Source organism: Culex pipiens, chromosome 2 (assembly GCF_016801865.2).
Source record: "Culex pipiens pallens isolate TS chromosome 2, TS_CPP_V2, whole genome shotgun sequence".
Classification (NCBI taxonomy): domain Eukaryota; kingdom Metazoa; phylum Arthropoda; class Insecta; order Diptera; family Culicidae; genus Culex; species Culex pipiens.
In genome coordinates, this window is record NC_068938.1 from 10,382,824 (window position 1) to 10,397,772 (window position 14,949).

Consider the following 14,949-nt stretch of genomic DNA (forward strand, 5'->3'; position numbering starts at 1 on the left):
AAAAAGTACTCAACTGTTGAGAATGCAACAATAATAAGTATAATTCTTTTTAAAATTTTCTTCTTAATTTTTACTTTCCTAATTTTGAGTTCTGTGACCCCATTTGAGTAGATGAATTCCTCTTACATTACCATTTTTTTTTTTTTCAATATTTTATCACCGTCATTTTGGCCCCCATCTAGGATTTGAAATATTCAAATCAATATACAGCGTTTTTCAGTTATATTTGAACTCAACTACCAAAAATACGACACAAACTACAAACAATGTGATTCGATTATTCGAAGTGATTTTTTTCCAAGGACTGCATGAGTATTGTGAAATGATCGAGAGGGGAAATAATTGTCACCATGCTTTAAGAGTTCTTTGATATAATACGCCAGATTACTTTCAAAAGGCAAAACTTAAAAAAAACCCTACAAATCGAGTTTTTTTAAAGGTCCTATAAACAAAAATTATAGCATATCTTATAGGATCTTTGAATAAAAATGTCTGGAAATATATCTTTTTCCTTTTTTAAAAAAAAACACAGTATTGAATTGTTGATTTTTTTAAAGGTTGACACCATAAAAACTAAATAATTAAATTTTCTTAAGGATTTAATCTGAAATTTCCCTAAAAAAGTATTTAGATTCCAAAATATGTTGATAAATCGATCATTTTTACAAGAAATTTCGATTTTTTTTTTTTTGCTTTTAAGGCCGTTGCAAATATTTTTTGAAGTTTAAGTCCCTCGGCTCTGACCAAAGTCGAGTGAGGGGGGGGGGAGGGGTTGGCAAAGAAATTAAAAAATATAAAAATTGAAATTACAAGCCTAGGTTTCAACATTTTGATGAAAAAGTGTTTTAAAATGCATTTTACAGGCGTACAGTTGCTTTCCAATGATTAGGTTTGAAAATATCGAGGTATTGACTGAATTTTTTTTTCGCAAAAAAAAACTTTCATTGGTATTTCATGAAAATTTAAAATGTTTTTAAAGGAGTTCAAACATGCTGAATTTGATTATAAACGCGGGATAAAATGCACTGGTTTTCAGTTGATTAAACCTTAATTTTCATTAAAATTTTGAAGCTTTTCGAAAAAATATTTTGTTTGCCCCCTGATTATTCAGGCCAACCTTGAAGAAGGGGGGGGGGGCATAAACTGTGAAAAATATTTGCAACGGCCTAACTTGGTTTAGAAAATTTATAGATTGTCCCGAAAAATATTATCTCCAAAAATTTCAAATAAATGAGTTAAAATATAATACTTAGTGCTTAATGAAACATTCAACATAATAATGTATTAATTTAACTTATGAAGGTAGTGGAGAAGAAAGATTAAATTTATTGTACGGGACAATCATAAACTTTGCAAATAAAAAAAACAAATAAGTTTCATTCAGCTAAGCTGCCTTATTTTAAAATTAATATAAAATAATTTGATCGCCTTTGAAAACAAATATTAATAGTATACGATCAAGCTTACATTTATCAAAACATTAAAAATATCGACAGACAGTCTCTTTGACTCGAACTATGGAGACTGAAAAAATATGTTTGAAAAACTCAATTTACCACACCACACATAGTTCGTGGTTCCCAATTTCATGATCGTAAGTTGACGATTTGCGGAACTCATTTTTCTCCGTGTAGGAATGGATAAACACTAATTACGAAAAGCTAAAGTAGCTACAGAAGTTGCACTCTTGTGAGACTTTCCACAATATCCCCAAATAATCGCTTAGAAATTGATAATTTTTTGAAGGTAAGTAGTCTGGAATACGCCCTAAACGAGCGCTATGACCATTAATTTGATAGAGCATCCAAAAACATAGTTTGTACTGTAATAGGTTTATAATATGGTTTCAAAAGTAACTTGAAGGTTGATCCAATAACATTAAATCAAAAATACAAAAAAATATAACCACTTACACCGTAAAAAAACATTTGCAGCGTATAATGTGTAATTTTACCTTAAAAATGTGTAATACTGCCTCTTTTGTGTGTGTGTGTGTGAACAATGTGAATATTACCATCATTTTTTTCTGTGTTTAATTTTCAACATAAATTGAAGTTATATTACATACACCATGCATTTGTTCACGTTCTAAATTTACATCATTTTTTCTGTGTAGTCCCACAACCCTCGATAATCTCAGCTGTTCGCAAAACTCAATGATGCATCATTTGATGCACGCACCGCTCGTTTTATTATTACACCCCTATCATCATTGCGTGTGTGGTGGGAATCAACGCGACCCCGCAAATCTGATTAAAAAAAGAAGAGACAAATAAAATATCACCATCCCGGTGCAAAAGTCACGTCACTTTCCAATATTGACCGGATTTATGATTTTTATAAGAGAGGGGATTAACACTTGGTTCCTAACTCCGTATGTGTCAACCCGGTTAAGGGGACCAAATTGGACGTGCTCATGACCGATTAACTTCTGGTCTCCTTGTAAATGCACTCTCCCAGTTTGTGGGGTGTCAATTTCCCTACCTCGAAAAGTCACGTGCCGGATGAGGACGGTCGGGTGGGAACTCCGCGGTCACCGCCACAGCATCATCATCTAAGCAGGCCTGGTGTGTTGATTAGAGGGGAAACTACAGAGTTGTGTCTGTGAATGATATCTCGCGCTCGATCCGCCAGACGATAAGCTGATTCTCTCGCTCAGCAGCAGCACCAGACATGCGACTGGTATAGGTCCAAGGGGAGGGAATGAATGTTGTCATGAGATAGCACTGGCGACACACAGTCATTAGTGTCTACCCCCTTGCGTGCGTGCGTCCCGCAACACTCCTCGCTCTCTCGCTAGGGGGAAGCCATTGATGGCTTTTTCGGGCGCACGGTGATATCGAAAGTGAGAGAGCGCGCGCGAGAGCGGGAGAGCGAAACACTACAAGAGAGAGAGCAGCCAGCATGGCCAGAATGAACGACGCGCAAGGGGCTGTAAAAAATACGAAACCCAAACGTAGGTTTAGTTTTTAGTCGCTCTCGGTGTGTGCAGCACACATAAACACAGCAGTAGGCTTCGCGTTTGCGGCGAAACAACGATTCGGAAAGCGCGACGCGTTTGACATTTACGGTCGCGTTTGACAGTTGGTGCGTAGCGTGACGTTTGGTGAATGAATCGGAGTGGTTTTGGGAGTTTTGAAGGGAGGAAACCGCTAGAAACAGTGTGTGTGCGCGTAGATTTGGGTCACGAAGAGCGGTCGTGATCACGATAAGAAGCCCGAGCTTGATTGACGTGTAATCGGCCGAAACGATCAATCGCGCAGCGTTCGCGATAGCCATCAAAACGGAAATGTCAAACTTTTATCGCAACAGTGCGATTTTCCCGTGGAGGTGTTTTTCCTCGGTTCTGTTTTGAATTGGGTTTTGCTCTCTCGCTCTCGCGCAGCGTTGTGAGTGTGTATGTGTGGCAAAGTTTGGGTGTGTTGGTGGCGCGCAGTGGAGCAAAAAAGTGTTGCAATTTATAGCGTTCCACTGGTCGGGGTTCGCACGTGCAACCACCCGCCGACAACCTGTCAAACAAAAGTTTATTTGCGCGGAGCACTTTTTTCGCCGTGTCTCTTTGTTCTGCAAGAGGAGCCGCGATGGAGACCATGCCTGAATTTTATTCATGTTTGTAATAAATATTAAAGTTGAAATATTTTTCTGGCGATAAAAGTGAGAAGATTGTGAACAAAGTTGTTACTCAGCAGAAAGCGATAAAAAGTCCGATAGACCGGCGAGTTGGCGGCGGGCAGAGGATCTGTCAGTGAGCGCGGAGCGGAGTGAACGCTCGCGAGCAAAAACAAAATCAGCATTTCCATCACAATCTAACCGTTTGAATCTTCGCGTCTCGCGTGTTGTCGCCGTCTCCGGCATCATCGCAGTTGGCGATGAGTTTTTAACTGCACAATACCCAACCTGCAGAAAAAAGAAGAAGAAGAAAAGTGTCGAAAGCGCAGTCACCGTCCGCCGAAATTCTCGCTGCATTCAATAAATAAAAATACACATTTTATGCGATTCGCCCGTCATATCGACCAATGAGTCATAAACGCAGCAACGCGCGCGGCGAGTCATCATAAAAACATAAACGTCAAAATAAAAAAGCAAGCTCCTGCCACCTCGCGATTTTGACCACCCCGTACGGTCCACCCGTCGATTCCCGGAGCAAGATCCGCACGCGGATCGCTTCCCGGGCCGTGAGCACACACCGCGTACCGCCGTTATCGCCGAAATGAAATAATAACAACAAAAAACGAGGTGAAAACAAATTTTGTGTGCAAGAGCGCGGGCGGCCGACCGCCATCTTTGTTGTTGTGGTGAAACAATTGTCAAACGACAGTGTGACAGTGAGTGCGCGCCACGGTAGAGTGTAGAATTTATATTTTTTGTCGCACAAGGAAAACAAAAACAAACGCGGACGAATCGAGTTGGCTATGACAGTCGAGCTGGGGCCCGAAGCGACCGTAATGGGTAGGTTATTGTTTTGCAATTTAGATATTTATTTATTTGCGCCGGGATACGACCAATTCGGGACACGCTAAACGAGAACGAGACACGGCACGGGGTAGAGCAAATATTTTTAGTTTTATGTTTGGCGGTTAAAAATTATTTGTTTTTCTTTCGCTGCGGCATATTGTTTCTGGGAGAGCTCAATTTGGGAATTGAAGTTTTGCTTTTTTTGGGGGGAAGGGTTTATTTTTATAACTAAATTTCGTGAGCGCCGCTTCTGCTTTATTGTTATTGGATCAATTTATTATAAGTTTAAATGGACTTTGATTTGTTTAATGGCTGCTTTCGGCGCATTACTCGTGTAGACCTGTTTTGCCACCGGAGCGGGGATTAAGCTATTTATTGTGAAAATATGTTTATGGCAAAAATAGTGGCCGTAATTGAGGGGCACGCTGCGTGAACTCAATTGAAAACGGCGGAATGAGTTGCAAAAAAATCAATAGTCTATTATTTTTTATGACTTTAATTGTGTTTTAATTCCAGTTCACCCGCCCCTTCTCTTCTCAGCTGGCCCAAGAACCGGACCGGGTGAGCTGTGTAGCGTGTAGCGTTCTGATAAGGATGTGATGTTTTTTTTCTACGCTGGTTCTGCGCCCTCGTCTGGTGACTGGTGACTGCAGCTCCGATAACAATCGCTATATCGCAGCCAATACGGCAGTCGGACGACGATGCCGACATCCACCAACCTTGTCGATCCTTTCTTTAAGGGGTTACACCACTTGCAAGTTGAAAATCGCAATATTCGCTAAATTGAACGTTGTTGCGTCCAAGCGCCTGTAGCGCGCGAAGCGCGTGCAGCGCTGTTGGTAAGGGCGCAATCCCTGCTACATTTCGCGCACCGCTTGGGTTCGAATCTCGAAGGCGCAAACTTTTTTTCGCCCAAAACTTTTTTCCCACGCAACTCAATGTTAGGCAACCCCTTAAGCGTCACTTTCAAACAGCATTATGCGTGTCTCCGTTCCGGGGGGTGTGCTGTGGTTTCGCCGACTCACCAACACTCGCACAGCTCGGCACATGATGTGTAAAAGGACACTCTACCCGGGCAATATCGGGTAGGCAAAGGGAAAAGGGACCCGAGATAAGGATTACTGCGGCGTTTATAATCCTTAACTACCTCCTGCTCGACGACAATCTTGGTCTGTGGGACTCCTTGGCAAATTGGAGGACGACGGCGGTGGTGGTGTTGCTGGCGCCTTTACCAATACATGGACACGAGGAATACCCAACACGCGGCACCTGTAATAACACGACGAGGCATAGAACATCAACATAAGAGCACATAGTACCAAGTCGCGGGCAATTGCCGAGAGTGTTTTCCGCGTGATAATCATGTGTTTAATTATAATTGCTTTTTGGTTTTTGCGCGCGCTCGATGGCAAGTTCTTGGCGTTGGGAATTTGCATGAATGAAACGTGCGTGTGTTCTGTTTTGAATTTTTTTCCTCGAGATTTTATAATGCCATTCTGCTTTCCGGTGGAACCCTGCGAGGGTTTTTTTTTCATTCCTCCTAGGACAGGAAGATAAGATTTGAGTTATACTTTTTTCATTTTAATGTCTCTCGTCGGGCGGTTTCAGGGAGTTGCTATCAGTATTCCCTTACTCTGATGGGGAGTGAGGGGAACAGTCATTATCGGTCGTAAATGGTTTCTGCGGGGATTGAGATTTTTTTCCAACGTTGAAACAAAGGAAATTTGCAAAATATTGTTCTTGGGTTTGGCACAGTTACAATTTTGTAGGAAATCATCTTTCTGATTCAAAATTTGAAACTTTTTTTAACAAAGTTTCATTAATAATCTTGAATTTTATTTTTATTAATTGTTGTTTCTCTTTAATCCTCTTCTGATCATTTTTTTTTTTTTTGAAGGTTTTATTTTGCCCGTGTTCGGGAAGTCGTTTCAAACAATCATGTTAAGCTTAAATTGTTTAAATAAAAATCAAAAAAAATATGTAAAATCTTTACTTTTATTTATATTTTAGTGTTGTTTCAAATCACAGAACTAAAAACTAACATTTTAATTAACCTTCTACAAACTACAGTCCAGACTCGATTATCCGAAGGTCTCGGAAAAATTTCACTTCGGAAAATCAAAACTTTGGATAACGGAATTACAAAAAAAAATTTTTTTCGTTGCCCAATTTTGTATTGTCGAGCTTAAATATGACCCCTAAACTACGTTAAAGTGATTTAAAACTTTTAAATTCAAGACGGCGGCCAATATGGCGGTGTAGACGTGGACACTGCAGTGCACTGTAGGGGGGGGGGGGGGATTATGGCGATTGTCCACGATCCATACAAAAAAGTATTTTTTTATATGAACAATTGGCCACGACGGGGGGGGGGGAGGGTTAAAAGATTCCCAAAAAAGTTTCCACGTGGTTTATGGATGGTCCCAAAATGCATTTTATTATTTAATAGGCAATAAACTATTCATATTTGACTAAAATGAGGTTGCAGAATTCGAATTTGATGTTTTAAACAAGAAAAGAAAAAAATGTTCGTGATTCGATTATCCGAAGTCCCATACAAACCTTCGGATAATCGAACTTCGGATAATCGAAACTTCGAGTAATCGAGGCTTCGAATAATCGAGTCTGGACTGTACAACCCAACCCCGCCTCTAGACGGGCTTCAATCTTAAAATTCGTCGAAAATCTTTTTTTTTAAACAATTTTCGATCTGTAACAAGCATTTGGGAAGAATAACTCCTTAAATTTTGAAAATTTTAGGGTTGGAAGTTTGACATGTTTTATGTGACTTTGCCAATGTTTTTAAAAATGTCATTTTTTTAGGGGTCAACTTTGGCGGGGTTTTTTACTAACATTTCCTGTATTCGTAGTAGAAATAAGTATGCAGTAATTTTTGTAGTGTCCCAGACTGTGCCTCTACGCATTTGTTTTACAATTTAAATGATAGCAGAAAATGTGAATAATAAGCAATAAACTGAAAAAGTTACAGTATAAATATTTAAAAAATAGTTAGACAAAATGGTATGATAGGAACTGGTAAAATAGGCCAAATACTATCAAAAATAAACTAAACAAGATAAATGCAAATTTAAATGCTAAAAATAAAACAAGAGAAGTACAGTTTTTCGCTCAAAATGGACACGGTAAAAAAAAATCTTAAAAAAAATAAGGCAGTACATGGTTTATAAACAAATATTTTCATAAATTCATTAACACCTTGGAAAAAAATCTTATAAAACGATTTGGTTCTGTTATTTTGTTATTCAATATTGTTCAAAGATTTAAAATTTATTTTCAAAATAGTTTCTAATGTGTTTCATACAACTTTTCAAATTGTTTTAGAGATTTTGAGATCGCAATTTGTTAAAAAACTTTTTTTTTGTGAAATAAGGCTGGTGCAATTTTTATTGGGAGTGTTTTTTTTTCCTCGGCTCAGGTCAAGGTCGAGAGAAGGAAGTAAAGTAACTAAATTTTAGATTTAAAGCTCATTTGCTTTAATTATTATTACAGTTTATCGAAAATGTGTAATTCTAAAGTTGTAGGTCTTTTATCGGTCGGTTTAAAGGTTTGTGATCCCAAAATTCAAAATTTGCAAAAAACACTATTTGATTAAAATAGAAAAATAAATATTTTAAATGGTTTACATGTTTTCTCGATGGAATTTCATTTCGTTTTGATATAATTATTCGTTTTGCCTTCTGATTTCAAGAGAATTTGTGAAGCAGGCGAGGGGGAAAACCTGAATCTATAAAAATGAATATTCTAAAAAAAATCCAAATCAAATTTCCAAATGTTTTGCTTAATCCAATTCAATGTGTATTGTCTTCATTAAATAAAAAAAACATTATGTCTTCAAAACAAAATTATAAAATCTGCTTTTGTACGCTATCGAAACATTATACTGGGTTAAGTGAATCATAGATTACAATAAAGACGCTACACTCTCTTAGTTCACTTAACAAACATATTTATTTCTGTGATTTTTTTTAATCTACTCAAATATTTTTAAATCATTTAAAAACATTAGACAGTACGAGTTTAATAAAAATATAAAGTTCATCTTTCATTACTTTCTATTTTGTATCGATTTTGAATTTTAAAATATTTAATGAATTTAATTTTTTGATTGTTGGATGTTTTTGATTCCAGTCTATGCAATTTGTATAACAATTTTCTACGTTTTCATTATTTTACTGTAATTTTTACTAAATGAAACACTACGTTTGATTATGATCAAACTGTAAAATTTTTAAAACATTTAAAATTAGTTTAACGTTTTATTATTTAATTTTATATCAATTTTCAATTTTTTTTTAATTAGGAATTTTATTGAAAATCGAATAAAAAAATCCTGTACCAATAAAAAGATTTATGAATTTATTTTCTTTAGAAATCCTCTATTTTAATCAATACAAGTAGCCATCTTTTGAGATTTCCTAATAATTTTTTGAAGAAAAAAAACAATCATTGACAATTAAATTATATCCATCAAAAAGAAGTTAGGTTTAAAAAAAGGTTTGAATAATCCCTTCTCAATTATGTACACATCACCAAATTTGTTTCATTCAAAATCAGCCATCTAATTCATTTCTCAGACCATCGGAATTCCTCCTTCCTCTGAGTAGCGTCACCTTAGTTCACCCCACTCCAGAATGCCTAAAACTTTATCAGATTAATGGGTCTCCGCTGCGGCAACATTAGGAGCGGAAATTGCTCAAGGGCTTTTTTTTCGTCTACTCTGTTCCTGTTCCTTCCCCTTATTCTGCGTGTCCTTTTCCATTTTGGAGTAGATAACACCGCCAAGGAAACGAGAAAGACGAAATCAGCTTCGATAAGATAAGGGCCCGAAAAACTGGGCGCCTCCGGAATGATCCGAAAATCGACCAATTCGAGACACGGATGACTCCGGGATGACTCATGGGAAAGGTGTTTCGAGTTGGGCTTTATGGGCTTCACTAGAGTGCAGAAGCGGAGCAAAACCATTAACATGTTGTAATGTGGCAGTAATTAACGATTAAAAAATCGTTTCTGCTGATCCAATTATCACCACCTTGAAGGGGGGTGTGACGGGGTTGCTTGTGGGGTGGCTTGATCCAACTTCAGTAAAACTACAAACCAATTAACTCCTTTTACCCTTTAAGCTTTTTTTTATTTTCCTTCTCTATTCCTCGATTGTTTTTTGCACACTCTCTGTCTAGCCTTAGTCTCTCCCACACGAATAACCGATTAAATATCGCGCGACCATAAACACGATTCCGCGCACAAGCAATTATATAGTGTGGTTCATATTTTTTCTAATTTTATCTTTTTTTCTTCTCCTTTTTCTTTCCAGGTGAGTTGGTCATAGTCGCGCCATTTTTTCTCTCTCTCAAATTTATCAAAGTCATGAATCGTGCAGCAACCTAAATAAGGTATTTCTAACCGAGAGTAGGAAAAAGCCCTTTAAAAATGGCAATTCTACGCGAGATATCAACCGGTAGCAAAGGCACGATTAGAATTAGCCCCGGCGACCGTGTGGCGATTCGAAAGTGACTTGACCGTGATAAAAATCGTGGATAAATGAGTGCAGAAGTAAAACAATATAACATTATCAAATTAGTGGCAGATCTCATTCCAACCTTTTTAACTAGCACCCCCTTCACCTTATCGCGCCAATTCAATGTGCAACCAGTGCGCTGTTATTATTACAAGCTGCAATTCACCCAACCCGCAGCAGTGCTGCCATTTCGCGGGAGGAGGAGCGGCAATTGTTGCCATTTTTTCTGTTTTTTCATTTTACAATCCTTTTTTTTTTTTTTGTTTGAACTCATTTTTATATCACTGTTCATTTTATGCACAACTCCTGCCTGCTTGCAGCACGTTTGATAATGCAGTAAAGCACTTTAGAGCGCACACAGTTACAGAATGATACACGTGGTGGGGGGTCCATTGTTGTTGGGGGTGGCACAAAGTTATTGTCACCATCCGTGCAGCGACAACAGCAGTACAAACACACACACACAACACTGGAAGCCCTTATCAGGTTTCACCTTTCACACATGCACATTTGCAGATGATCCCCCCCTCTGCTAGCAGTGGAAATAATGCGTTTATTTTTATTGCATTTTGGTAGTGTCTTCTGTATTTCAGAAGGATTTTTTGTTGCATTGTTTGAGTGGGTGTTTCTTATCGTTACTATTTTTTTTTTGATTTTGGTTTTTGGCCCACACTTCACTTTTTCTTGAATATTTTCGCAAATACTTTTAGAGTGCATAATTGGCAAAGGGAGCGCGTGGTCGTAAAAAAATATTCGGAGTGAAAAGTGATTTTTTTTTTTGTTTGTTCCTTTTGTTTCGCATTTTTGTCGTGAATTGTGCGCTTCGAGGAGAAGATTACCCTCTGAAAATGCAGCGTCATCAGTGCATAATTGGCAAAGGGAGCGCGTGGTCGTAAAAAAATATTCGGAGTGAAAAGTGATTTTTTTTTTGTTTGTTCCTTTTGTTTCGCATTTTTGTCGTGAATTGTGCGCTTCGAGGAGAAGATTACCCTCTGAAAATGCAGCGTCATCAGTGCATAATTGGCAAAGGGAGCGCGTGGTCGTAAAAAAATATTCGGAGTGAAAAGTGATTTTTTTTTGTGTGTGCCTTTTGTTTCGCATTTTTGTCGTGAATTGTGATATAGTTTTCGATAAAAACGATCCGAGTTCGTTAGGTTTATCGCGTAACAAAATTATTTTGATTCATCAAGAACGTCGTGTGGTGCGCTAGTCTTTTTTGTGTTGAAAAGACCTTCCCATAGCTCCGTAGCTCGGAGGGCTCGACGTCGTTTGTTTGTGTGTTAAGCCCTCTCCATAGCATCGTAGCTCGAGAGGCAACGAAAATCAATACCTAATCTAGCTAATAGAAAGAAGATAGGAAGGCACTTGATGATTGAGTTCGTCGCGTCTATTCCGTAACAAATTCATGGACTAAATGATTATATAATTAAAAATCAGACTACGCTATCATGGCAGCATTGCGTTTAACACCTCATACTATAAACAAATATTATTTGGTTTTATCTTTCCACAGCCGGCTGTCTAAGATTAAACCATTTCATTAAAAATTTAACAACAGTTAAACGGGAAATGTCTCATCCGCAGCATCCGATTGCTTGCCTTGAGAATAAAACATAATACCTTTCAACAAACACTACGATTTTGGGTCGCATCATCATCTTCTATGATGAATCCTGACCAAACACCCTATCCTACTAACCAATTTTCAGGTTCCTGGCGCTTGTGAGGTGTAAGCACAGAGTAAATCAGCTGCCCTAGTAGCAACCTGCGCTAACTAACATTCCCGTCCCTTAAAATCGAGATCTACAAACTGACATGGCGGGCGCCGTTGGTGGCCAATGACTGTTACCTATTCGCAACTGATCTTGCTTTAGCAATCATGGTGTTTTATCTTTTCAGCGCATTCATACATGCTGTTGATAAGGGAAACACCACTAGATCGTCGAAGCCTATGATCAGTAGTGCTGAAAGGATATTACGGTTCTGTTCAGCAACGGAGGGGCAACCATGGGTGATCTCTCATGCTCATGCTCATGCTCAATATTTTCGCAAATACTTTTATCAAGACTCTAATTTTTCTGGTCTTTGCATAATACGATTGTAACTAATCAGATATTATTTTTAGAATGGTATTTTAAAGATCTTTCCAATGAGCCAATTCAATTCTGAACGTGTGATAACCCCAAGAAAAGTTATGAGCACTTAAGGGTTATTCATACCCTTTTCCCAAGCCGGAACTAAGACATTTTGATAGAAAATATGTCGTGATCTACCACGTAACCCTTCGTTGGATGAATAATCGAAAGACCATTTCAAGATTGAAAATCTGGAAACCCTATCAAATGTTATGAGCACTTAAGTGGTTATTGTACACATTATTGTTTTGTAAAAAGGGTTTTAAATTAGGAGTCAGTTATACAACATGTTTCCACCTCATCCAATCAACGCACGTCAACTCGTCAACTTGGTGGTAAGCCCTAGATAACCAATCGAATCAACTGCTGTTGGCCTGGCCTGGCCGGTGTTGGCAGCTGCAAAATTTGCATAGATAAGCGCACTCAAACCCCGGTGTGGTGTTGGCAACAACAACAAAAAGCGCGAATGTTTATAAATATAAATTGTTGTCACACCTCAGCAACGTAACGTTCAAGCCAGGTATATTGTAACCGATAACTCACTGTGTTTTTTAAACTGTTCCAGCTGGTTTTGCCTCATCATAAGTTTTGTGGCGATTGCTTATCGAGTCCGACTTGTTCGTGGTCGTTTGACGAATTAGTCATCGCGTGTTCTTTGTTTCGGAGCCAAGTTGTTCTAAACTTATCTGTTCGTAACTTGAGTTGCAAACACTGAACAAAAAATAAGCATGAGGGAAACTGTCTTATCTGGTTCACAGGACGGTGGTGTGTGCATTTCAAAAAGTTTTATTTTTCTGTAGAACACCGGGAGGAGAACTTAACCTCCAAAGTAGAACACCTGCGCGATAGCGCGGAACTTGGACATAGCCGCCGCGATATATCAGGGTGGCAGTTGGGTTTGCTGCTGCAGCAACGATAATATCAAGAGAGAAACCCCGAGTGTGTAGTACACATTCCAGTCCGGTTCAGTTGGTGGGTCGATTTCGCTGGAATTACGTTTGAAAGGTTGTCGTAATGTCTTTGTTGTGGAGCGACTGTGGTCGAAGCACCAGATGTGTCTCTTGCACTTGAATCGATAAGATTTGTAGCGCAGAGATCGAGAGTTAGTCATTAGCATTACATCATCATTAGAACTAAATGTCTGTAGAGTACAGATCTCAATCTCCTCGTGGTATCTCGAACTCTCGGAAATAGAGAAGCTTGATTCTTGGAGAGATAAAGTATAGAGGACAAAACTTTCTGGTTGAAATTCTTATAACAGTCAATGTTTTAAGTTTTTTTCACATTTTTTTAAATTAGATTTTTAGCTTGTAAACCTCAAAAACCCTTGAAAACTCAAAACTAAAGAACATATCCAGTAAATCCACAGATTTCAACCAATAAACTCAATCTCTAGCGACAAGAGTCCATTCCACTACGAATTATGAATTAAGGCCCCCGTCTCGTGACTCGCGCGCGCGTGGTTTATCATTTTTCATATTTGTTATATTATCGTTTTAAAAAATCCAAACACATCACGATTTAGAGAATTTTCTCAGCTTTCTAACTACGGGTTCATTTTTCAAAAAAAGTGAGTTTTTCTTCTCCATCGGTGCTTTTTAGTAAAATAGTTTTTCAAAATTCTGGGGTATTTCAAAATTTATCGCGATGACCTATACTTTTTTATACACCAAAATGTTCGTTGGGATGTGGGCAACATATGTCTAGAACATTGTTATAATTTTTGACCAAAATATATTGCCGTTTTTTAGTAAAAACTATAGCGCGCCATCACCATATTTTGAAAATATTGAAAAAGCTGGTTTTTACCTTGGAAGGCAAAAATCTTGAAATTCAAAGCGATGACCTATACTTTTTATCGATGGAGAATGTTCAGAAATATCCTAGAATCAATTTGTAGTACTTTAAAAAATATTTGAGTACATAAAAATATTTATTTTGGGCAAAATATTGAGAAAAATCTATTTTTTTCAAAGAAACTCAAATATATTCCAAGTATTTCGCCAATATCTCAAAATTCAAAGCGATGACCTATACTTTTTATGGATGGAGAATGTTCAGAAATATTCTAGAATCAATTTGTAGTACTTTGAAAAATATTTTAGTACATAAAAATATTTATTTTGGGCTAAATATTGAGAAAAATCTATTTTTTTCAAAGAAACTCAAATATATTCCAAGTATTTCGCCAATATCTCAAAATTCAAAGCGCTGACCTATACTTTTTATGGATGGAGAATGTTCAGAAATATTCTAGAATCAATTTGTAGTACTTTGATAACTATTTTAGTACATAAAAATATTAAAAAAAAAAATAAAAATATTTATTTTGGGTTAAATATTGAGAAAAATCTATTTTTTTCAAAGAAACTCAAATATATTCCAAGTATTTCGCCAATATCTCAAAATTCAAAGCGATGACCTATACTTTTTATGGATGGAAAATGTTCAGAAATATTCTAGAATCAATTTGTAGTACTTTGAAAAATATTTTAGTACATAAAAATATTTATTTTGGGCTAAATATTGAGAAAAATATATTTTTTTCAAAGAAACTCAAATATATTCCAAGTATTTCGCCAATATCTCAAAATTCAAAGCGATGACCTATACTTTTTATGGATGGAGAATGTTCAGAAATATTCTAGAATCAATTTGTAGTACTTTGATAACTATTTTAGTACATAAAAATATTAAAAAAAAATAAAAATATTTATTTTGGGTTAAATATTGAGAAAAATCTATTTTTTTCAAAGAAACTCAAATATATTCCAAGTATTTCGCCAATATCTCAAAATTCAAAGCGATGACCTATACTTTTTA

At 37.2% G+C, this 14,949-nt stretch overlaps 1 protein-coding gene across 1 annotated transcript in view; it reads left to right on the plus strand.

The window, feature by feature from the left end:
- Positions 1-2,989: 2,989 nt before the first annotated feature.
- Positions 2,990-14,949, plus strand: part of LOC120423982 (zinc finger protein ush) — a 188,257-nt gene continuing 176,297 nt past the window's right edge. Inside the window, exon 1 of the mRNA XM_052708407.1 lies at positions 2,990-4,449. Within this exon, the coding sequence (XP_052564367.1) occupies positions 4,413-4,449 (37 nt within the window). The 5' untranslated portion in view covers positions 2,990-4,412. The remainder of the gene's footprint in view (positions 4,450-14,949) is intronic.